At 42.4% G+C, this 24,806-nt stretch overlaps 1 protein-coding gene across 4 annotated transcripts in view; it reads left to right on the top strand.

Annotated features, from left to right (window-relative positions):
- The window catches only part of Cad88C (cadherin 88C), a 366,763-nt gene extending 350,756 nt beyond the window's left edge, over positions 1–16,007 (top strand). The window contains exons 27-38 of one of the 4 annotated variants that reach the window (XM_076201341.1): positions 116–339; positions 1,217–1,405; positions 2,062–2,194; positions 3,946–4,103; positions 4,252–4,491; positions 5,377–5,562; positions 6,167–6,274; positions 6,934–7,161; positions 8,027–8,219; positions 9,920–10,070; positions 10,824–10,943; positions 14,440–16,007. In XM_076201341.1, the coding sequence (XP_076057456.1) occupies positions 116–339; positions 1,217–1,405; positions 2,062–2,194; positions 3,946–4,103; positions 4,252–4,491; positions 5,377–5,562; positions 6,167–6,274; positions 6,934–7,161; positions 8,027–8,219; positions 9,920–10,070; positions 10,824–10,943; positions 14,440–14,587 (2,078 nt within the window). In that variant the 3' untranslated portion in view covers positions 14,588–16,007. The other 3 variants (XM_076201340.1, XM_076201339.1, XM_076201342.1) reach the window with 3 other exon arrangements.
- Positions 16,008–24,806: the final 8,799 nt, after the last annotated feature.

The raw sequence follows: 24,806 nt of genomic DNA, 5'->3' as shown, positions 1-24,806 counted from the left end.
CTCCGACGCCTATCCCACAGTACCACCACCAATCGGAAATACCCGTCTTCGATATCTATTACCTGATTTCCAGTGCATTCAGCTTTTGAGCGTTTCTGTTCTTTCTCCACGGCAGATCTCTTCGAGATCCGAAACATCGACACGACGTCGGCTCACATCTTCGCGGCGAGACCCCTGGTGGGTCAGTACGGGAACTACACGCTCATGGTGCAGGCCAAGGACCAGGGGTTCCCGCCCAACACGGCCGTCGAGCCCTTCAGCATCTGTGTAACGGATTTTAACGACCACGCACCCAGATTCGTTTCCCCGTCGGTAAACCTGACCATTCGCGTCCCCGAGGTGGGTCGTTGCTCCACATTTTGATTTTTTTTTTTTTTATATGAGAAATGGTGTTGGAGAGGGAAAAAATGACCGCTTTGTGTTTGTGTACCCACGGTGATGGCGGGATTCCAGCGGGTCGACCCATAAATCTTTTATTCGTTTATTTAATTATCTTTTTCTTTTTTATGGGAACTGGTGTTGGAGAGGGAAAGAATGACCGCTTCACGTTTGTACACCCACGGCAGGATTCCAGCAAGCCCCGTGGCGTGGGACAAACCATAAATATTTCGACGCCGCCAAAAAATTGCCCACTCCTGCGTCATTATATCTTTTGCACTCGATTGACTGTCTTCATGTCGTGGACACACAGGCAATTTTGGTGTCTGGTTTCTGTCTTGCTCTTGTCAGCTTGGAAGGAAATGTTACGCGGATCAACTTCAGGGATGTCTGTGGTTGAAATTTTGATTAAAAAACCCTTTAAGTCCAACCCCATGATAAGAGGAAAGGCCTTTTGGAACATGTATGTATGTGGGTATTGTATATGTATGCATTTATTTATTTATTATTTGCATTATAGTTTTTATTCATTTATCATTAATATGATTTTTTCGCATCCGACCTAGATATGGACCAAAAGGTCTCCTGTCGGCATGCTCCGCCTTTGTAATCTCCAGGGGATGGTTAACAATGCCCTTACGGAGCTCTTACACGCTTTTCCAGAACGCCACGGTGGGGAGTGTCTGTGGTTGAAAATTTGATTAAAAAACCTCTTTAAGGTCAATCCCATAATAAGAGGAAAGGCCTTTTGGAACATGTATGTATGTAATGTATGTGGGTATTGTATACGTATGCATCTCCAAGGGATGGTCAACAATGCTCTTACACGCTCTTCCAGAACGCCACGGTGGGGAGCATGGTGATCCAGGTCAAAGCCATCGACGACGACATCGGGATCAACGGCGCCGTTCGGTACCGGATCAAGAAGGACGCCGCGGGGAACTGGAACTCCTTTGCCATCGACCAGGTGACGGGCACCGTCACGCTGACCAAGCCCCTGGACAGGGAGCGACAGAAGCTCTACGAGGTAAGGCCCAGAGAAAACGTCGAGGACGAATTGGCACCCGCCGACTGCGGCCTCCCGGGGAAGATTTTTTTTTTTTTCCACAAAATGGTGGGGGGACCACTCAATTGATAAGATATATACAAATTAAATATCATTAATAATTAAGGGACTGATCACGAGTATACGCAAGTTGGGTTTTCGCGAGTGTGAATGTGCGTGTTCTTTTGTTCGTGTGCATGCGTGTGTGTGTTTTTATGCGTGTGAATGTGTGTGTGTGTGTTCGTGTGCATACATGTGTGTGTTCGTGTGCATGCATGTGTGTGTTCGTGTGCATACGTGTGTGTGTTTGCACGTGTGTGTATATGTGTGTGTGCGTGCGCACGCGTGTGTGTGTGAGAGAGGTTGTGTATGAGAGTGCGCATGTGTAAGCGTGCATGCTCAGTATTTCGCTGCTTGAACACGCGGTCGACGAGGAGTTCCCTGGAATTCCCTGGAGTTCCAGGAGAAGAGGACATACACAGAACACGTAACCAACCACATGCCCAGGGACGAAAAGTAAAAATCTTTGGCAAGTTTGCCTTTTCACCAAAGTGTTTGTTTTGGTGAAGATGAGGAGGAAGGTTTTGGGAGCCGGGAAAAAATATATTGTACTTCAGTCGCGAATTTTTCGTCTCCAGATTCGCGTCGAGGCCTACGACCAAGGCATGCCCACGCCCCTCAGCAGTGACCTCGACTTGACCATCTACGTCCGCAACGTCAACGACTACGAGCCACAGTTCCTCAAGGACCAAGAATTCGTCAACTTTACCGGTAAGGGAGGTCCTCGTGATCTGTCAGTTCGAGTTCACTCATTGGTGTGTCTAATGGTTGTGAAGCTTACAGAGACCCAGTGGCCAGCCCCCCCCCCCCCAACTGAAATGAGTAAATTAAGAAATTAAAACACTCATTGAAATCATTTTATTAAGTGGAATTTTTAATTGCCAGGGCTAAAGATTTGTCAGCCATCAGTGCTAGCCCAACCATTAACCCCCTCCCCTTCTGAAATGAGGATAATATATGTGTATTATCATATTACTATTAGCCCCCCCCAAAAAAAATTTGCTCAGCCCCCCCTTAGCCTCCCCAACTAAAAATTCCTGGCGCCGCCGCTGCAGAGACCGCTTCCAAAGGAACTGATTTGTGATCTTTTGAGGAAGAAAAATTAAACGTCTGGTTTGCTCCTTGGGTGTAAAATTAATTCAAACCTCCCATTTTTTTCTCTCTCTTTGATATTATATAATTGTTTTGTCCTGGCAAGCTCCATGGTTCAGGATCTCGTCTAAATGAAATCGTGAAGTAGTTCTTGAAACACGCTGAACGGTCCGATCCTCGTATGAACACAGCCATCTAGCGTTTGTCGGCTCGAAATCTATAAAATGTATCGCATCATTGATGAGGTTAATAATTCGGAGAAGGCTTGTGCTGTGCCTCTTTTTGAAGGACCCGTTATATATATATATATATATATATATATATATATATATATATATATATATATATATATATATATATATATATATATACACACACACACACACACACCTATACACACAAACTCGCCCTCTTCTATGTAACTTCAAATCGTTCTCACTCCTGCATCTCTCGCTCACGTAGCAAAAAATAGATAAAAGTAGATTAGATGATAAATGAATAGATGTACCAAAAGCCATCTTCCTCCTAATGATGAATAAATAAAAATAAAATAAGATGAAAACAATAATACCGTATATACTTGCGCATTGATTATAAACACCTTAAAACATACGAAAGTGTTGGAAAATAGAATATCTTACGATTTTATTGTAATTGATATATGATTTTCTAGTAGCAATAGTTCAGTTTAAAGCAGCAATTCGGTAGGAACCTTTGATATATATATTTTGTGCATACAAAAGGCTTGAAAAGCTTTCCGATGCATATTGTGCCAACACCACTGAAATTCCATGTCATCGTCACATTGAAATCGCCAATTCTTGTTCGGTGACGGAGTAGTGCTGTCCCTCATTAATGTCGAGTGGATAGGTCGCAACCCAGATTTTGGCGAAATATTTAGTTAAAAAAGTGTACGACCTCTACGCGAGTATATACGGTAAATAATAAATAAATGAATAGATATACCAAATGGCACCTTCCCCCCTAATGATGAATAAATAAAGTAAAATAAGATAAAAATGAATTAATGGTAAGTGATGATAACTCGCAGCAGATGTAAGAGACGTAATTAAAGAGCGAAAGAGGTGAGAGCCTTCTTACGAAAGAGAAACCAAACAATGTCCCCGTCTGTTCTCTCTTCCTGTCTCTCCTTTCAAAGTCTTCTTTCGCCCGTAACCTCTCTTAACCCTTTACGTTAAGAGAGAGGGTGGAGGGGACTGGAGTATGTAGGGGATGGAATGGGTGGGAGTGGTTTCTATGCCTTTTTCTTTTTGGCTACCCCCCGTGTAAGGGGGGGAAAGCCTTTGGTATATGTATGTATATGTAAAGCTACTGCAGAAGCTGTAAGACCCTTCCACGTTCCTCCACAGAGCACAAGACACCCGGAGCAGAACGATATCGACTTCTGGACACGGTCGACCGCGACGACCTCGACGAGGAAGAGAACGCCTCGCAAGTCTGCTACTTCCTGGTCGGGGGGGACATCCAGGGCGCCTTCCACATCGACCCCTTCAGCCACGAACTCATGGTCAGCCACGAAGTGGTCTTCGCTTTCCTGCTGGGGATATGCAAACACAAAGTTGATAGTTGTACGGCTAAATATCTATGTGACTTGTTCTACGGAGGTACCTGGGTCCCGGGGAGAAATTAACGGGACGTTTTTGTCCTGATTTCAGACCGCGAAGGAGCTGGACCGCGAGGCACAGTCGAGGTACACGCTCTTGGTCAAAGCCACGGAGGACTGCCTGACTCGACCCGAGCCCATCTCCTTCTTCGACTCGACGGACGACACCCTCCTCAAGGTCATCGTCGGGGTCAAGGACGTGAACGACAACCCGCCGAGGTTCACTCGGAAGGAGTTCACGGGAGGCATCACCACCGAGTCCGACTTCGGCCTCGAGGTGATGAGGATCACGGTAGGTGTTCCTCTCGTCCTCGGAGGGGAGCTCAGCATTTTTTTTTTTTTCTCTAAATTTGTTGGGGGGTAGCCCAGTGGTACCGTGTAAGACTCATGATCAGGTGGTCGTGAGTTCGATTCCCGGTACCCGCTGCGTGCTTCTTGGGTTGGTTCCTGATAGCCCTGGCTAAGCGGGGAATCGGCAAAAAAAAAAAAAGTTTGCCGGAACTTCCAGGGCTTGCCCTACTAAGGGTTTCTCACTTCCCACTTCTTGGGAATGGGATGATGAGTTTTTCTGGTGAGAGTTGGGTGAGGGGGCGCTTCCATCTGTCTTGAATTTCTGCTAGATAGAATGATGCGGGATGATGGGTATTGGAAAAAAATGTAGAAGGATGGGAGAGGTCCCTTGAAGAAAAAAAAAATTAATAATAATAATAATAAGCAGATTGGGAAGGAAGGGAGAGAAAAAGCGAAAGAAAATATGTAGGGAATGGCATGATGGATGTCGGGAAGGAAAATGGGATGAGAAGGGGAATGGGGTAAGAGATTAGAGAACGTTTCAGTTCTGCCATGTTTGCCTTTGTCATTCCATCGTGGCGTAAACAACTTTATCAAAATAAATATCATGTATGGACGGAGTTTTTATAATTACGACATTTCGCTTGTTACACCATATTACAAAGGAGGGAGGTGCCGGCAGGAGACCTTTTGGTCCATAACTAGGTCGGATGCGGAAAAAAATTATAATGATGAATAAATAAAAGAAAAATAAATACAAATTACAATAATATAAATAATAACAAATAAAACAAATAAATGCATGTCTGTGAATGTATAGGAAGATACAGTGAGTTAGCAACTGACAATTTCATACATTAACGACTTTCTCCATTTGGATCGCCAGGCCATCGACCTCGACTCTGAAGAAAACTCTCGACTTCGGTACTACATGGCAGGACCCGTGCAGGAGACGCTGACCGAAGGCCTCGACAACATCCGTCGATCTCCGTTCGTCATCGACCCCGTCACCGGAGTCGTCAAACTCAACTTCGACCCCCAGAAAGGGATGAAGGGATACTTCGACTTCCAGGTGACGAGGAGTCTCAAGATGTCAGTCAGTGGTGATGCTGGCAGGGTGAAGGGGGTATCACACCGGGCTATTTTTCCTCCCACATCCTACCTCCAACCTCCAACTAGAATATGACTTCACTCACATAAAATCTAGACTTCTCTAAGAACATTTCAACCCTATGTCTAACATTCGTATAGGGCTTACATACTCTTAGTTCTCTTCCTCTCAGACTTCCTCGCTCCTCCGTCAACTTCCTTGACCACTTGTCTGCTTTTCCTCTCACCATCACTTCCTCCTACTCCTCCCCTTCCACCTCTTCCTCCTCCTTTCACCCGGTGATCTTAGGAAGCCCCACGCCAAACCAACACCCACACCACATCATTGTTTATTTTTTTGTAGAGAACCGATGCCAACCACTATGGGGCTGCGGGTTTTCCACTTAGTGAAACTCGAGGTAACATTGTCATTCCCCCGCCATCGCCAACTCATTTCAACCGCTTCCTCTGCTCCTGTCTTTGTCATTTCGTTCTCATTTTCTGCCACCCCTTTCCCCTCATTGTTCTCCCTCCTCTCATCCCACTTCGACAAACCGTCAACGTCTTTCCTCCATTCCCCCCCACAGGTGTACGTGAACGACACCGACGGCAACAGCGACTTCGCGCGTGTCTTCATCTATCTACTTCGGGAGGACCAGCGAGTTCGATTCGTCCTTCGGCAGACTCCAGACGAGGTATTCATGGGCGTCTGACCTTCAAACTCCTTTCGAGGTTTACAACCAGAAAGCCCGAGGTTGTCCTTCGGGGCCTGGAAGCCGGAGAAGGAGTTTGGAGGAGTTTTGTGATGAGGAGGAGTTTGAAGAGGAGTTAATGTGACTCTCTGTGGAGTCTGAGAAAGACATTCAAGTCGTTGTCACAAGATGTGTATCACGATGACCATATTTTCACACCGATTCCTCTTTTGATTAAATATAATTCGTCAAATCAACTTCGGATATAGCTCAATTTTATTTAAATACATACTTTCATAGACACGTTTAGATTTAATCAGGAATGTATTCTCATTTAAAATAAGGGTGTGCCGGTTAATCTGCAAGAATCGGCACTTTTTTGGTGAATCGGCATCGTCATCGGCAAAATATTGCCGATTCACCAAAAAATGCCGATTAATCAGCACACCCGTAATTCAAAACAGTTACTTTTCAAGTTTTCGGACGACATATCTCGGTGTAAACAATTATGTTCTCTGATTTCTAAACAGTACGGATTAGTACGAGTAAAACTCGTTTAAAATGCATGACATGTACGTGCAATACATCTTACTATAGAACCCATAAGTGTGAATAAGCTCCTTCTCATTAATATAAAGTCCTTCGGGTCTATGGCGCCGCAGGTCCGCGACCAAATCGAGTATTTCCGTGACTATCTCGGGAACGTCACTGGCGCCATCGTCAACGTCGACGACTTCAAGGTCCACGAGAACCGCGACGGAACCGTCGACAAGACCAAAACAGACCTGTACCTCCACCTGGTCGACCGACAGGACAACTCCGTGCTCGACGTCAACCAGGTCCTCACCATGCTCGACCAAAATGTGGAGATACTCGACCCGCTCTTTAAGGTCAGTAAGACGGGAGTGGTCGGGGACATTGATTAACGAATCAATTAATTAATTACTTGTTTATTTTCTATCTGTATACCAAGGGCTTCTTTCCCCTTATAAGGAAGGTAGCCATTGTTAATGGAGAACCTGCAGCCTCACAGTGATTGACAACAGGTCTTTGGATACTCCCATGAGTCGTTGTACCATTGTCTGTGTTTCATTAGTGCGGGAGTATTTCTACACCACCAACTGAAAGTGTCAGGAAGAGGGGATCAGTCGCAGGTTTCAGCTTACCATATGTGAAAAAAGGTGTAAGAAATACGGTTGAAGTTGATGGATGAGAGAGATTTTGGGTTCAGTCTGGAGATCAAGTGTCAGCCCTTCAGGGTTGCACCTCCTGAGGAAGGCGAGGGTGGGTTGACGGGTTTAGAAAATGGGGGGCAGCTTCACTGTCCATCTTGCAGGACCACAAACAAGCAGGTACCAGTCATTGATCCCCATTCAAGGATGTAGGCTTGGGGGTGTAAATTTGTAGGAAGGAGGAACTACTGGTGGTATTCTTAAAAAAATTCTTTCCCTTCCAAGGATTTATATAAGGAAAGATTTATGTAAAGAAATCATTTTCTTAAGAATACCACCGTAAGAGTGTTACAGTGGTATTCTTAAAAAGAATTTTTCCTTATATAAATCTTGTCCTTTGAAGGATTTATATAAGGAAAATGATTTTTTAAAGAATACCACCATAAGTCAGTGGCTCAGTTGGAAGATAAATTGCAGCTGTATTCTTCCCTTGGGCCTTACTTCCTTCATCGAAGCGGCACCGCCTCACCAGACAACAGACACCCCCCTTTACTGAAGTCACACCTTCCTGTCCCTTCTACAGGAGCTGAACGTGCTGGACACCCAGCGAGCAGAACTGGTGGTAGCTGGTGTGGCCGAAGACGATCTCCTCTTCATGTGGCTGGTGGGAGTCATCGTCTTCCTGACGCTGGTCTTGGTGGTCACGGTGGCCCTGTGCCTCTCGCAGCGAGCCCGATACGTCAGGCAACTCAAGGCTGCCACAGCCACAGCTTTCGGTGAGCATCTTCAGTCTTGTCAACTGTTCTCCACACTATGCGTCCCTTTCCCTGCACTCGTCCTGTTTTCCTTAGGATTCATCAAAACCTACACATGATTTTATCCTCGTGTATCCCAGAATAAAAGGAAGAGTGCAGAGCATCCTTGACTTATGAGTGAGTTAGGTTTCAGAGGCTTTTTCTAAGTCAAAAATTGTATGTATGGTATGGAGTGTACTATTGTACAATTTAAATGTATACTGTACTTACTTTAGTGTCCTACTAAAGAAATGTGCAGTTAAAATGAAATATGAGAACACATACAAACACTCACATGCATACACGTATATGCATGTATGCATACAAGTATATGCATGTACGTACATACATACTATATATATATATATATATATATATATATATATATATGTATATATATATGTATATATATATATATATATATATATATATATATAAAATGAAAGGGTGAAGAAATAACATGGTAACTTTGATTAAATAAAGGAAAATAAATTAAAGTTTGAACCATAGGAAATTATGCTTCAGTTGGTAACTTTGAATAAATGAATGGAATGTAAATGAAATTCATGTTTGAATGGAAGAGGATTATGTGTGCCAGTAGGGTGTCAGTGCATAGCACATCCTCTTTCTCCCTGGACACATTAGGCGAGTTGTTGCTTTTGATCCAAGCAAGGTGATGGGGAATAGGGTGACCCCTCATCCCTAAGAGGAGGTGGTTGTTTGTGTTATGATGAGGATGCATACTTTGACTCTCCCCCTCCCCCCCAGGGGGGCTGCCATAGCCAGGTCTAAATCAAAGCAAGAGGAAGTACAGAATTGTTATTTTGTATTTGAAATCAAGCACAATATAAAATTTTACAATAAGCTCACAAAGGAAATACTGTACAGAATTGTTATTTTGTATCTAAAATCAAAACTCGGAAAAAATTTTTTACAGTAAGGTCATAAATCTCGAAGCACAATAGAAAAAAAAAATGTGTGAACTGATTCCTTTTATTAGCAACTCCCATCCCATTCTTATAGATATGGAAACGGTCCTCTGTAAACATTGTATAGGTGCAGGAGAAATCACAGACTTGTGATTTTAAGTATGTGGAAACCACAAAGGAAAACAATTAAATATAAACTGAACGATTTTGTCTATTCAGACATCTTCAAGGTGATCCTAAAGATGCCTTAATACATGAAAGCACTCGGTCCATGATTTATTATTTTCTTGTGTGGTTTTCCACATGTATATAGGTGATACGCTAAGCGTTATTTAGTCCCAGTTATCTTTATATATGTACACGTATACTTGTATGTTCGTATGTCATCTTGACCTTCACTGTGTAATAACTCTTATCCTTCCCCTTCCCCTGCCTAACCACTCCCACCTGTTACTAACCAAAGCTCCGTTCCGCAACTAGCCAGCGCTCATCTCACGAAACAAGCCATTGCTCTGAATCTCCGAGTTAACAACCCTGACCCTTTCTCTCTTTGCTACGCTCCCTAAACTAGCCACCGGTACCCTGTCCTAATTAACCGGTCTTACGCTTAGGGTCACTCTGTACGGGTCCTCCCTCTTTGATTAACCGTGGTTTTCCGTTGGTGAGCAGAAGCCCCCCTTCTCGCCTCTCCTGCACCAAACCAGAATCCTCTCCCTGCACTAACCACAATCACTCCTCCCGGTCCTGCTCCAGTGGGCTCCCACGACCCGGGCATCAACCGGACTTCGTCGGCAGTGCCGAACACCAACATTCACAGCGTCGAGGGGTCCAACCCCATCTGGATGTCGGGCTTCGACAACGAATGGTTCAAGGACGAGGACACCCTCAGGTACCAGCAGTTCGTGTGAGTTGGCACCCGCCTTTGTTGCGTGGCTTTTGTTTTGTTCTTTTGTGTCTTATATATGTTTTGTTGCATTTTGTTGGTGTTGTCACAGTAGGAATTTCTTGTTTCAGTTTGTTATATATGTTCAAGTGAGCGCTTTTGGACTTTTTGCATTTGTATCTGTAATGCCACATAACTTTTCTTTATGTTACACTAGCCTTCCTGCCTTGTCCGAGGACGTGTTTGTAAAGCTGCATTTCGTTTGCACAGCGCATTTCATCTCACTCTGACATCTCCTCCTCTCCCTTTCCTCACACCTCTCACTGGTTTCATCCCCACAACCTTACTCCACCCTTTCAATCCGTCACTGTCACTCACTCACTTTAAACCTACGTGCAATCCTACATAAAACGTTGCTGTCATTATGCCTGATGGTTGCGGCACACTAGGCTACCATGCTACTACTCTTTGCTACTTTGTTTGAGTAGAAATAACTTCAGTTGCAATATTCTAGACTTCCATAAGAATAGTTCAACAATGTGTCTAACATTCATATAGGTTTAATCTCTCTTAGTTCATCATTCAATTTCTCACTATGGTGCAAGAGTATTTTGTCATTTGGAAAGCTGAAAAACGAAAAATCATAACAGAAGTCACTACTCAAATGAAGTAACAAAAGCAAATAGCACACAAGTGAGAAATACCTAGTGTGCTGCCACCTTGATTTGCAAGATGGTTGACTTCATGTTTAATGGGGTTTCTCATGTCCCACAGCCACCCAAGTGAGGGAGGAGATAGTCTGGATGACAACGCGGTTGACACGTCACTCTCCCCCCGAGGAGACCGGGACGTCTCCTACATCACAAACTCCAGCGTGCCAAACCCACTGTCCAGGTAAGCACCAGAAGGATTGAATACCCAAGAAACTTTGGTGGTTATTATGGGGGCTACAGGTTTCTTGTTTGCAAAACATGAGTAAACAGTTATCCTTATCAATAATGATATTAGTCCTTCATTGGTGAAGATGACCATGACTTTGGCTCGAATAAAGTGAGTTGCGCAGTGCTGGTGGCCTCTCTCTCGTCCCTACCTATCTTGATCCAGTGGCAAGGCAGGGTCAAGATGACTGGTAATAGGTTGGGATGCAGCGGATAGTAAACATCGTTTTCATTATTACAGACATACTTAGTCCTCACCTAAAATCTGCTGATTTAAACTTAAATCGTTACTCCTTCCTCTGTCTTTCTCCACATTTTTTTAGACGTTTAAGTTTATCTCGAATAATTCTTTTCATTGCAAATGTAAACTTTACAAATCTTCTATTTGTGTTGGGGAATGATACCTTAAGGGAGGGGATCAGTTTCTGTTGATTAATCTCTTCCGCTGTGATGAAGCATTTTGACATGATTCTGACTACCTCCAGGCGACTTCATTCATCATAGGGTTGCCAGTGTTTCTTAACTTGGGGTGCTGAAATCAATTTCAAGGGTGAGAGAAAAAAGATATCTCGTTTATTCCTCAGTTACAGTAGAAATCCCCCATGACGTCTCTTTGCCCTACTTTCTTGCGCTTTTCCTCCCTCCCTCTCCCTGGTCTCCGTAACAGAGGAGGTTAGCCAAGACAGGCTATGACACATTCGCCTCTGAAGAACTGGTACGAGATAGCCTGATGGTAATCAAAATGAAAGAGCAACTGCCATCCCACCTATACAGGTGGGACCTAATGAGTACAGAGAGGAATTTTCCTCAGCTGAGTAGAACCATGTGACATGAATCAAAACATTATTTAAGTTGGAAGAAAGGGCTTGGAGGGTCAATGGAGGTGGCTTTTACAATTTGTAATATACAAACACCTGCACTTGGGAATTAGCGCTAAATATCTTGCAGTCAGTCAGTAGTTTAGGAACTAATTCCCACACATCACCCCATTCTTTGTCTCTTCTGTCTCTCTCTCTCTCTCTTGCTCTCTCTCTCTCCCTTTCCCTTACTCCTTCTCATTCTTTCTCTGTCTCTTCGCCATGTCTTCCCCACAGCAGTCGGATATCATGGGAGAAGAGAGGACTTTAGTAAGGTATGTTGTGTTGTATACAACTTTTTTTTTTAGGTGAGGGGTCATTTGCTTTTTTGTTTTTCATTCCCCTCTGGACAGCAGTACAGCTCGGCAACCACCTGCACATCTGTGCAGTTCTTTTTAACCACTTCCATACGGTGATGCCTACGTAGGCGTCATGAGGAGCAAATGGGTATGCGATGATGCCGACGTCGGCGTCTTGATCATATTTATTGTAGTCGTACTTACGTAACCTCCATTATCTCTAAACTGGCTTCATCATATTTTCTATGTTTATCAAAATTCACTGGTGAAAGAGAATGAACGATTGAGCACTGACTATTTTTTATAATGTGATTATTATGACGCAACATCTCACGTCGGGCAGCTAATGCTGCCAGACGTGCGATGTGCCCCGGAGTGAAGAGGTTAAGATCCATCCTATTCACTTCACATGGGAAGGGGCTAGAGAAAGTCTAAGTATAGGCTTTCCCACCATTAAAAATGTATATTTTCATCATGTTCAAAGAACATTCTTCTTTCCTCCGCATGGTGAAAGTTGAATACTCATGCAAAAGATCCCTATAAACAGATAAATGGTTGTTTTCCTAGTTACAGTGGGAAGTGAGGTAAATTCTGAACTTTATTTGGTTTTGTAAGTTTTGTTAATAATAGTTGAAAGCACCTCCTGGATGACGGGTCATCCCTGCACCCTGCCCACCGCCCTGGGTCAGAAGCAGTGTCGCAGGACACAGCACATCCACAGCAAGGCCGCTTCATTTAATCGGCGACCCCCCCTCTCCGTCCCCCCTTGCATATAAGGAGAGGACGGGGAGAAATCCCTTCGGGCTGCGTCAAAACTCACTCACACACACTACCCCACCCCCACCCCCCCCGCCCATTTCTCCCCATGCAGTCACAACATCATCCATATACAACCATTCTCCACTCACCTCTGTCTTCCGTCCTCTCCCTTCCTTCCTCAACAGACATTCCCCTCTTCCCCAAAGCCCCCTTCACCCCATCCATCCACCTCATCCTAGGACGTCCCCTCATGTTCACTCCCTCCACATCTGCCTTCCATACCTCTTTTACTAGTCTTTCTTCACTCATTCTTTCCATGTGTCCAAACCCGTCATCCAGGAGGTGCTCAGATGAGAGGAAGGGTGGGAGGGGTGTGGAGTGTATTTAGGGATGAAATGGGTGGGAGTGTTTTTATGCCTTCCCCTTTTTGGCTACCTCCCTTGAAAGGGGGAAAAAGCCTTGGTATATGTATGTATGTATGTAAGTTTGGTAAAACTTCCTTTCAGTGAAAATCAATTTCTAAACTTATTCTATTTATTTATTTATTTTATATATATATATATATATATATATATATATATATATATTATACATATATATATATATATATATATATATATATATATATATATATATTTTTTTCCTCTGCTTCAATATGGACATTTCTGTGTTTAGGTAAATCTGCTAAGCTCTTTTAAACAAGAAAGATCATGTGCACTTAAGACTTAAAAAAAAACGTCACTCCCTTGCAAACTCCCATTGATTTGTTTTTGTTTTCTTTCATTACCACCCTGTTATGATTGTCTGACACCTTACTCAGAATGAACACAAACAAGAACTCTACCATTTTGCTCTTCCACCATCCTGCAAGGATCATCTGATACCTTACCCCCCAGACAACACAAATGCAAATAAAAAGTCTGGCAGCTTAGTTTTTCTTTTGTTTACATCCTTGTACCTTGTCCAGACTACACATACACAAAGCCTTACTTATGTTCTTCTTTATGTTTAAGTTGCTTTGAACCCTGTTAGGATCGTCTAACACCTTGTTTATATAATAAACACACCAACAAATCCAGTCTAGCCCTTCTAAGTTACCAGAAGAGGCTGGAGGACTGCATCACAGATAACCGTCCAGAATGTAACACTTTACCCCAGTACTGTACAACACGTTATGGAAGACTGCATTGTACACAGTGATACACACCAACAACACAACTTACACTCAATAAAGGGTTTGTGGGAAAACTCCGTTCTAGTTGTGGCATTCCTCTGGGAAATGGGACTGCTTGGACAGATAATTTTCTGTCCAAGATTTCCCTAGATTATAATCTAGGGAATGACAATAACAACAACAACAATAACAAAAACAAATTCAGTCTACCTCCTTGACTTATTTCTTTGCTTCCTTACTGATTTTCTCTGATGTTTCAGGGAATCAAATATGGTGGGTTCACAGGTACATTAATTTCTTTGCAGAGACAAGTGCCACTTTATGAATTCTTAATTTTTTTTTCTTCTAATTTTTGCATCTCAGAGAGTCAAGTACAGTGGGCTCGCAGGCGCAGCTGACCAACCACGAGCAGCGCAACATCCATGACACGTACCGGGCCAACCTGTACCAGACTTTCAACAAGATGGCCAACCCTCTCGTCGACAAGAAACTAGAAACTACTGAACTGTGATTGGGGGTGGTCCACACACCAGTTCCATCAAGCGAAAAAGTCCCGACTCAGATACTGTGATAAAAAAAGAAAAAAAGTAGTGAGGGTGACTGTCTTAAACAATGCTCTTCCATTGTGACAGGCAATCATGGGGAGCTATCGTTCTTCAGTTCTTGCCCAACCACAGTGTCCTCTGGTACGTCAGTGTGGAGTGCACAGAATCGGATCTGCCTGACAGTGAAGAGTTGGCAGGCACATTGTCAACTGTTATGGGGCATTGGTGAGATAGCCCCAAGTTCGCTTCGAGATCTGTGGATCAGTGAACATTTCGGGAGAATGGGTTGATGGTGCTGAAAGCACAAGTGCACGAGACTTGCATGTTGAGACGAAAGTCAGATTGCCAAAAAGAAAGAAAAAAGACAATAGCGTATGTTAGTGATTCAGAGACCCTAAGGTCTTGCTGGAGACTCTACAGACACTGTCGGTTCCGACAGAAAGGAATGCGATAACTTGTGCAGTCGCTGACGGTTCGATCACGTGATCTCCCGTCTCGCTCATTCAAAACCAAAATGAATAAAAATGTATAAATACTGTACATTGATACTACTATACTTATAGACGTAAAACCACTCTTATGAGCTGTGCATTTATGCAGCTAATGTGCGTATAGTTATTTATAAATGTGTTGTTTATTCCAAGTACATATCGTGTGATTTCATCAAGATTAACTGGCCATTTGAACTGCATTCAACTTGGGGTCTCATACATACACACACACACACACATACACAGAGACACACACATTACAGAATCATGAAAGGCATAGAAATTATTGATAGAGAGGATCTAATAAAATGGGATGAAAGAAATACAAGAGGACACAGAAAGAAAATCAAGAAAGACAGCTATAGAAGAGATCTGAAAAAGAATAGCTTTCCTCACAGAGTAATAGACATTTGGAACAAGTTAGATGAGAAAGTAGTGTGTGCAAAAACAATACATGAATTTAAAAATAGTTTCGATAAAATGAGATATAAAGATGGGACACCACGAGCATAGCTCCCCTTCCCGTAAAATATAACTAGGTAAATACACACACACACACACACACATACACACCTTCAGTCAGTACCTGTAGGAAACTCCCCGACACCCTTGTAGACACGTTCCAGAGACATATTGGCCTCCAGTGATGTGGAACTCTTAAAAAATCTGCTCGCTAACAACAGATGTCTAAATAGGCAAAATGACAGTCACCATGTAACAAAGAGGTTCCTAATAACTGTCATGTTGACAAGAAATTCTTAGAGCAATATTATTTGTGGATATTCTGCTCCTGCACGACTTTGCACAGGCATCTTTGTATGCACTTTTTTTTTCCCCAAGTAATAATGTATGCCTGTGTTCATCAAATTGTGAACGAGCAGATAAAAAAACAAAACAAATATGTGACATTTGGTAAGTGCACTATATGTAGGGCAATTTTTTCTTATCAAGATTTTCCAGGTGCCTTTGAGGCTAGCAATATATACATTAATACTGTCCGGGAAAAGACCATAGTCATATGTACAGTGTCAGTTCCAGTCACTTGCCCTATGTTTATCAGCAAAAAAGGTATAGCAAAACCAAATAAGAATATTGAATATTGTTCCAAGTTCTTCCCCATTGTAAATAATATACATATATTACATATATTTAGAATAGAAACCTCTCCATGCGATCATCTAATATATATATATATATATAATATATATATGTATGTGTGTACATATGTATATATGTATATATATATATATATATATAATATATATATGTATATATACACACACACAGATATATATATATATATATGTATATACACATATATATATACATATGTATATATACACATATATATATACATGCACATACGTTTACAACGATTTCTTTATAAAGATAAACAACGAAAAGTTCATACTGAAGCCTTCTTGTATATTACAATGCCACTCAATGAATGTTTACATTAATCCATTGTATCATTACCCATTCTTTATATATAAAAAAAAAAAATGTACTCCAACGGATATTACAAAATAATCTCGGTTTTCAGAATTTAACTCACTGGGAGATGGGTGGACCATGTAATGGGAGATGTGATGTTTTTTTCCTTTATTTTTTTATTTTTTTATTTTTTTGTGTGTATGTGTGTGTGAGGTTGGATATTCATACAAATATGACAGAAGATGTGAAACTGGGATAGCTTCACACAAGGGTGACCAGAATTCAACTACTCAGAATGGACACAAAAATGGCTACCAGTGATAAGGACTTCAAAAGTTGATCAACTGATGTGTCGAGTTTATATCTGTATGTCAGGAGCTTTTTCCTCCTTATAAGGGAGGTAGCCAAGACAAAGCCAACCGATTCCCACCCATTCTACTCCCCTCCACCACCCTTTCCTCTCTCCAATCTTAGTTTCTCATAGATGATGGATCATCTCTATAGCCTGACCACTGCCCGGGGTCAGAAGCAATGCAGCATGACACAGAACATCAGTGACCCCGCCTCCCCTCTCCATCCCCTCAAGCAGAAAATGAGAAGATGGGAAGAAATTCCTTCTTCAGGCTGTTAGGTCAAAAGGTCATTCACACATAAGTAACCCCTGCCCTTCCCCATCCCCCATCCATCCCTCCCTTCATTGCACAACACTATCATCTCTACACAACCATTCTCCACTCATTCCTATCTCCTGCATTCTCTCTTTCTTGCTCAACAGACATTCCCCTCCTGCTCAACGCCCCTTTCACCCCATCCATCCATCTCATTCCAGGTCTTCTCAAATTCACTCCCTTTACCTCTGCCTTCCACACCTCTTAAAAGATATTTCTTCACTCATTCTTTCCATGTGTCCAAACCATCCCAATAATCTTTCATCAACCCTATCTGTCATCTCCTTTTCCATTCCTGCACTCCTCACCTCTTCATTTTTCAATATCCAACCTAGTAACCCCTATCATACTTCTCAGACATTTCATCTCAAACACATTCAAACTTTTCCTCTTCGTCTCTCTTAAATTCCAAGTCTCTGCCTCATGCAAAGCCATTGCCACAATCCCCTTTTTATACAATCTCCTTTTTGCATCCCTTCCCAAGTACCTATTTCTCATGACAGTTTTTAATCCCCCATAGCATTTACTTGCTTCTCTCAATCTACAATTTACCTCTACCTCCACTCCTCCCTTTCCTGTCACATGTGACCCCAAATACCTAAAGCTATCCACTTCCTCCAGCCTTTCTCCTTTAAGACTCACTTCCAACTTACTGCCATCCTCTGCCCTTGTACATCTCACCTTGCTTTTACCTACATTTACCTTCAGCTTTCTCCTATTGCATACCTTCCCAAACTCTGTCACTAACTCCTTTAATCAAGTTTCACTAACTGGATAATCTGCAGCCCCACAGTGGCTGGCAAGGGTCCTTAGAACTCCACACAGATCTCTCCAGGAAGAAACTTTGGACTGTTTTCTGTGTTGTATCAGAATGAAACTGTTTTATGTCATCATCTGAAAATGGTAGAGAAAGGAGAACAATTGCTGATAGCCAGCTTCATGTCTGAGTGGCCGAAGAAGAAGAAGAAGAAAAGAAGAAGAAGAAAAGAAGAAGAAAAGAAGAAGAAAAGAAGAAGAAGAAAAGAAGAAGAAAAGAAAAGAAGAAGAAGAAGAAAAGAAGAAGAAGAAAAGAAGAAGAAAAGAGGAAGAAAAGAAGAAGAAGAAGAAGGAGGAGGAGGAAACAAACCCACAGCCTTCCTAATCTTTTTCACCAATTGAGTGGCCTGTCCACTGTACAATGTGACAGGCTGCTACTAACAAGGAAAATGTAATAGCAATTCCATGATCAATTCTGGTTTTATTTTATGTCCATCTTTATGAAATATACACTTATTTCTCAGGTGCAAATTACATACAAGATACTGAACTGAAATATTACAATACTCCCTTATAAGGTACATCAACGATACATGTTTTATGTAGTGAATATTCTACGGACTTTAATCATACCCCAAAGGACCATAGTCGTGCAGTATTATTACTCCCTCTACGATAATCATACTCCACAAAGATGGCAGTGCAAGTTAACAGTAATGAAATAAAAGAGTGTCATAGGCCATCTTAAGCATCAGAGAGAGCCAAACATATTCCACAGGTCACCAGTATAGAGTATGATCAAAGTACAGTACTCTGCTTGAATGCATTTAACAAACTTGATATAAAATGAAGGCTTAGAAAATAGGTATTTATGAAAAGAGAATTAATTACAAAAGATGATCAGTGAAATATTGGAACACTAATATCAGAGGGAGTAATTGGTGAGGAACAGTGCGTATTTAGGACGGGTAGAGGTTGTGTAGATCAGATTTTTGTGGTAAGACAGATATGTGAGAAAGCTATAGGAAAGGGGAAGGATGTTTTTGGGGCCTTTATGGATCTGGAAAAGGCTTACGACAGGGTAGACAGAAAGGCACTGTGGGAGGTTATGCGGATATACGGGATAGGAGGAAAGTTTCTACAAGCTGTCAAGAGTTTTTATATAAGAGTAGTAGAGCTTGTGTCAGGATTAGAAATGGAGAGAGTGAGTGGTTCGAGGTAAAGGTGGGACTGTCAAGGATGCGTTATGTCACCCTGGCTGTTCAACTTATACATGGATGGGGTAGTGCAAGAGGTGAATGCAAGCGTGGTGAGTCAGGGATTGGAGATGGTTAGAGAAAATGGAGAAAAGTGGGAGGTGAGCCAGCTGTTGTTTGCGGACGAGACTGCGCTTGTGGCAGGATCGGAGGAGGGATTGAGGAAGTTGGTGACAGAGTTTGGGAGAGTGTGTGATAGAAGAAAGCTGAAGATAAATGTGGGTAAAAGTAAGGTGATGAGATGTACAAGGGGTGAAAGTGGCAGTAATCTGGAAGTGAGCATTAAGGGAGAGCGAATGGAGGAAGTGGATAGTTTTAGATATTTGGGTGCAAATGTGGCAGGAAAAGGTGGAGTGAAGGTGGAGGTAGAATGTAGATTGAGAGAAGCGAGTAAATGCCTTGGTGGATTAAAAAGTGTAATGAGGAATAGAAATTTGGGAATGGATGCTAAGAGGAGACTGTATGAAGGAGTGATTGTGCCAACAGCACTGTATGGGGCAGAAACATGGAACATAAGAGAGGAAGAGAGAAGGAGCTTGAATGTGTTTGAGATGAAGTGTCTGAGAAGTATGATGGGGGTTACTAGGCTAGATAGAGTGAGAAATGAGGAGGAGAACAGGGGTGGAAAGGGAGTTGGGAGATAGGGTTGATGAAAGAGTATTAGGATGGTTTGGACACATGGAAAGAATGAGTGAAGAAAGACTAGTAAAGGAGGTATGGAAGGCAGATGTGGAGGGAGTGAACATGAGGGGACGTCCTAGGATGAGATGGATGGATGGGGTGAAGGGGGCTTTGGGGAAGAGGGGAATGTCTGTTGAGGAAGGACGGGAGAGGACAGAAGACAAGGGTGAATGGAGAATGGTGGTATATGGATGTTGTGATGCATGAGGTGGAATGGGGGGTGAGGTAGTGTATGTGAGCAAAATTTTGACGCAGCCCGAAGGGATTTCTCCCTGTCCTCTCCTTTATATGGGGGGACGGCGAGGGGGGGTCGCCGATTTAATGAAGTGGCCTTGCTGTGAATGTGCTGTGTCTTGCGACACTGCTTCTGACCCAGAGCAGTGGACAGGGTGTAGGGATGACCCGTCATCTAGGAGGTGCTAAGATGGGAAGGAGGGTGGAGGGGTGTGGAGTGTTTTCAGGGATGGAATGGGTGGGAAAGATTTTATGCCTTTTCCTTTTTGGCTACCCCCCTTGTAAGGGGGAAAAAGCCTTGGTATATGTATGTATGTATGTAATATCAGAGACAACTAATGTTGACTCTTGGAACTAAATTTAATAATGATGGCACTATTGTGACTTGTCCATCACAGCAATAACTACATTGGTGAAAAAATATAGATGATGATGAAGGCTGTGACTGAGACTTTCTTCTCTTTCTATATCTATCTATCTCTATCTCTTTCTATCTATTCTTGCCTGGACCTCAACCCATTATAATATGGTCTAGTGTTGTACAGGATGACATGCTTCTTCTCCTAAACAACTCTAGAAGGAGGATGGGCCCTCAGGAAATGCAGTGCCCCAACAGATGCATTAGCTATGATGTGCCACTCTTTTAGGTCTTTTAGGTGTGAGTGGTGGGCAGAGACCTATGAGAATTGGTCCCACACTACAACACAGTAGTGTAGAGGCTGTATCAGCACCTCCACACACAACTGGCATCTACTTTCTGTTTTCTACTACATGTAGCGCTTAGGCAGAGGTAGTCGAACCGGAGTTTTTCCACAGGTAAAGCTGACTACCTCATCACCTTGGTAAGTCCCCCTAACGTTACATTTCCTGTTCCCACATACAGAGTATATGACAGATTGAGACACGGTGAAGAAGGAATTTGGAGAGGCAATGGAAGAAGTCCATGCGAATTTACTGCCATCCTGGTAACCAACAAGCATGGAACAATTGCTCACAACTGGTATATTACAACTTAAACAATTTTGAAATTTCTTAGCAAACATAACTATCTAATTTGTACAAACTTTTATGGTGGTTAACATTCATTACCGTACTAGATTCAATCAAACTGCATTCAATTAAATTTATTTCTGTGATATTATTGTTATACAAAATGACTAGTGTTATCCCAGTCAATTGAGTGGTTAAAATGATATATATATATATATATATATATATGTATATATATATATATATATATATATATATATATATGTTGAGACATTCTGACAGGTTGACGTAAGCGGAGTAGGAAGCACAGGAGTCTTAGTCTTGAGTTTATTCCCGACTAGTTTCGCAGGAAAAAGCATACCCGCGAAACTAGTCAGGAATAAACTCAAGATGAAGACTCCTGTGTTTCCTACTCCGCTTATGTCATATATATATATACACATATATATATATATACATATATATATAGAACAGGGGTGGAAAGGGAGTTGGGAGATAGGGTTGATGAAAGAGTATTAGGATGGTTTGGACACATGGAAAGAATGAGTGAAGAAAGACTAGTAAAAGAGGTATGGAAGGCAGATGTGGAGGGAGTGAACATGAGGGGACGTCCTAGGATGAGGTGGATGGATGGAAGGGGGCTTTGGGGAAGAGGGGAATGTCTGTTGAGGAAGGACGGGAGAAGACAGGTGAATGGAGAATGGTTGTATATGGATGATGATGTGATGCATGAGGTGGAATGGGGGTGAGGTGGTATGTGTGAGCAAAAATTGACGCAGCATGAAGGGATTTCTTCCCGTCTTCTCCTTTTATGCATGGGGGGACGGAGAGGGGGGGTCACCGATTTAATGAAGCGGCCTTGCTGTGGATGTGCTGTGTCTGGCGACACTGCTTCTGACCCAGGGCAGTGGACAAGGTGCAGGGATGACCCGTCGTCCAGGAGGTGCTAAGATAGGAGGGAGGGTGGAGGGGTGTGGAGTGTATTCAGGGATGGAATGGGTGGGAATGATTTTATGCCTTTTCCTTTTTGGCTACCTCCCTTGTAAGGGGGAAAAGGCCTTGGTATATGTATGTATGTACAATAACCATATAGCTAGATGATGCAATAGATTAGGAGCAAATTAAACAATCTTATTGGATTAACGATGCGAGTCTATATTGTATCCACATAGCACTTCTATATTGTATCCACATAGCACTTCTCTTTGCTTATTGTTCCAATACAGGCTTATCTTGTGGGAATGTTCATTACATGATTTTTCACTTACAAGAATCTACAAGAAGAATGCTCTTAAAGAAGAAACAAAGAAGTATGAGATATACAAAGCAAATAGGACCAAGAGAGGAAAAGACAGAAGGTGGAGTATGTGTTTGAGTGAAAATTTTGAAAAGAATAAAAAGATACTTTGGAAGGAATTGAAAAGCGTGCAGAGAGGTGAGTCTGGTCGAGAGTGGAAAGTAAAGAGAGCAGATGGGCAGTTGTTAATGAAAGTGAAACTTGTGAGAGAGAGGAAGATGGGCAGCATCTTTCACAGAAATGTTGATTGTTGAGGAGGATAGGGAGGCCCATGAAGACTCATCAACTTAGGCTGAAATAAGAAGCCAAAATTTCTAATCTGTTTCAACTTAAGAAAATTAATTCATAAAAGAGTTCTGTAAACAGTAACATTGGGTATACATTAAATGTGGAAGAGAAAGAAATCTACAAATCACTGGAAACATCGGAAGTAAGAAGAGCTCCTGGGCCTGATGGGTTCACAAATGAGATGCTTAGAGAGTTGGCAACAAAGGACCAATGACAGGTATCCATACGTGGTGGGTGTCCAAGATGGACAATGATGCTGCCCATTTTCAAAATCCATCAATTCCCTCATCTCCATCAGGAGGTGCAGCCCTGAGGGGCTGACACTTGGTCTCCTGACTGGGCCCAAGAGCTCTCCTCAATCAATTTCAACTGTATTTCTTGCACTTTTTCATAAATGGAGAGCTGACAACCAGCAAATGCTCACCTCTCCCTACAAATTTCAGCCAGTGACATTGAAACAGTTAAGAACATAAGAATAAATGAGACTGCAACAGACCATAAGGCCTACACTAGGCAGTTCCATGTCTATTACCACCTGTCATCCCCATCCATAAAATTGTCTGTTTCTTAAAACAATCGATAGTGTCAGCAGTTACTAAGTCTATTCCATTCGTTGACCACCCTATTTGTACACCAATTCTTTCCTATTTCCTTCATAAATCTAAAATTCTCCAATTCAAATCCATTACTATGAGTCCTGCCCTGTTGTCTTAATATGATGACCTTGTTTGCATCACCCTTGTTAAAGCCTTTGATCTAGAGAGTGTAAGTTAAGGTGCCTAAGCCTCTCTTCGTAAGGTAAATTTCTGAGCTCATGTATCATTTTGGTCATTTTCCCCTGTACTGATTCTAGTGAATTGATGTCCATTCTATGAGATTGAGACCAAAACTGTACCGCATAGTCAAGGATAGGTCTAACTAACACTAGATAGTTTGATAGTTCCACAGTGATACAACTCAGCAGTCCACAGTTGTTGTTTTTTTCCAGAGAGGTCCGTGGTAGGTAGGACCATTACCAGCCACTGTGGGTTTTCCACTTAGTGAAACTCGAGGCAATGATTGACTAATTAAAACAAGAGTCAAAACTTTTCTCCCAGAGATCTAAAGCTGAGGACTTGATGATTATTGTGGGACTCCAGGTAAAGTGAAATTTGAGGAAAAAATTATGCCCATAACAATGTGTGGAACGGATTTAGATGTTGAAAAAGGCAGATAGATAGGAAGAGCCTAAATATGTTTGAGATTAAGTGTTTAATAAGTATGGTGGGATTATGAAGATTAAGAGAAAGAGAAATGATGAGGTAAAGTAGAGACCAGGAGTAGAAAGAGCTGGCAGATATGGTTAACCAAAGAATCCTAAGACGGTTTGGGCATATGAAAAAGGTGAGTGAAGAAAGATGACCAAAAAAAATGTGCGGAAAGTAAATGAGGATGGAAGGAACTTGAAGGAAAGCTCAAGAATGAAGTGCATGCATGGAGAGGGTGAAGGTGGCACTGGATGCAAGATGAATGCCTGTCAAGCATGGAAGGAAGAGTGCGTGCAAAAGCTAAGAGCAAATGGAGAGTGGTCATGAATGAATGAATAAATGACACAGTCCGAAGGAATGCTCTTCTTGTCTGCTTTACAAATTTCTTGAGTGGTTGAGGAAGGTGGGAGGGGGAGGTCTACATGTGTGGGTAAACCAGCTCAAGCTGTCTGTCAGACCTTGATGTGGAAGGGCTGTGTCATGCTGCATTGCCTCTGAGATGAACAGTGTGGCAGGGGACAGGGATGGCCTTTTATCCTCAAGATGCTAAGATGGGAAGGACAATAAGTGGGTCTATGGATGGGGGTATGCTTTGAATTGGCAACCTCTCATACATGCATACATATGCCAAACGCTTTTTCCCCCTTACAAGAGAGGTAGCAAAAAAAACCAAAGGCATAATAACCATTACCACCTATTCCATCCCTAATACACTCCACTCCCCTCCACCCTCTACCCTCCCTCCCCCTCATCTTGGCACCTCCTGGATGATGGGTCATCCCTGCATCTTGTCCACTGCCCTGGACAAGATGAAGGGATGACCGACCCTCTCATGTAAGGGGT

This window comes from Oratosquilla oratoria, chromosome 18 (genome assembly GCF_046742065.1).
Source record: "Oratosquilla oratoria isolate Oo_2021 chromosome 18, ASM4674206v1, whole genome shotgun sequence".
Lineage (NCBI taxonomy): Eukaryota > Metazoa > Arthropoda > Malacostraca > Stomatopoda > Squillidae > Oratosquilla > Oratosquilla oratoria.
Note: the sequence above shows the minus strand (reverse complement) of the source record. Positions and strands in the feature narration are given on the sequence as shown.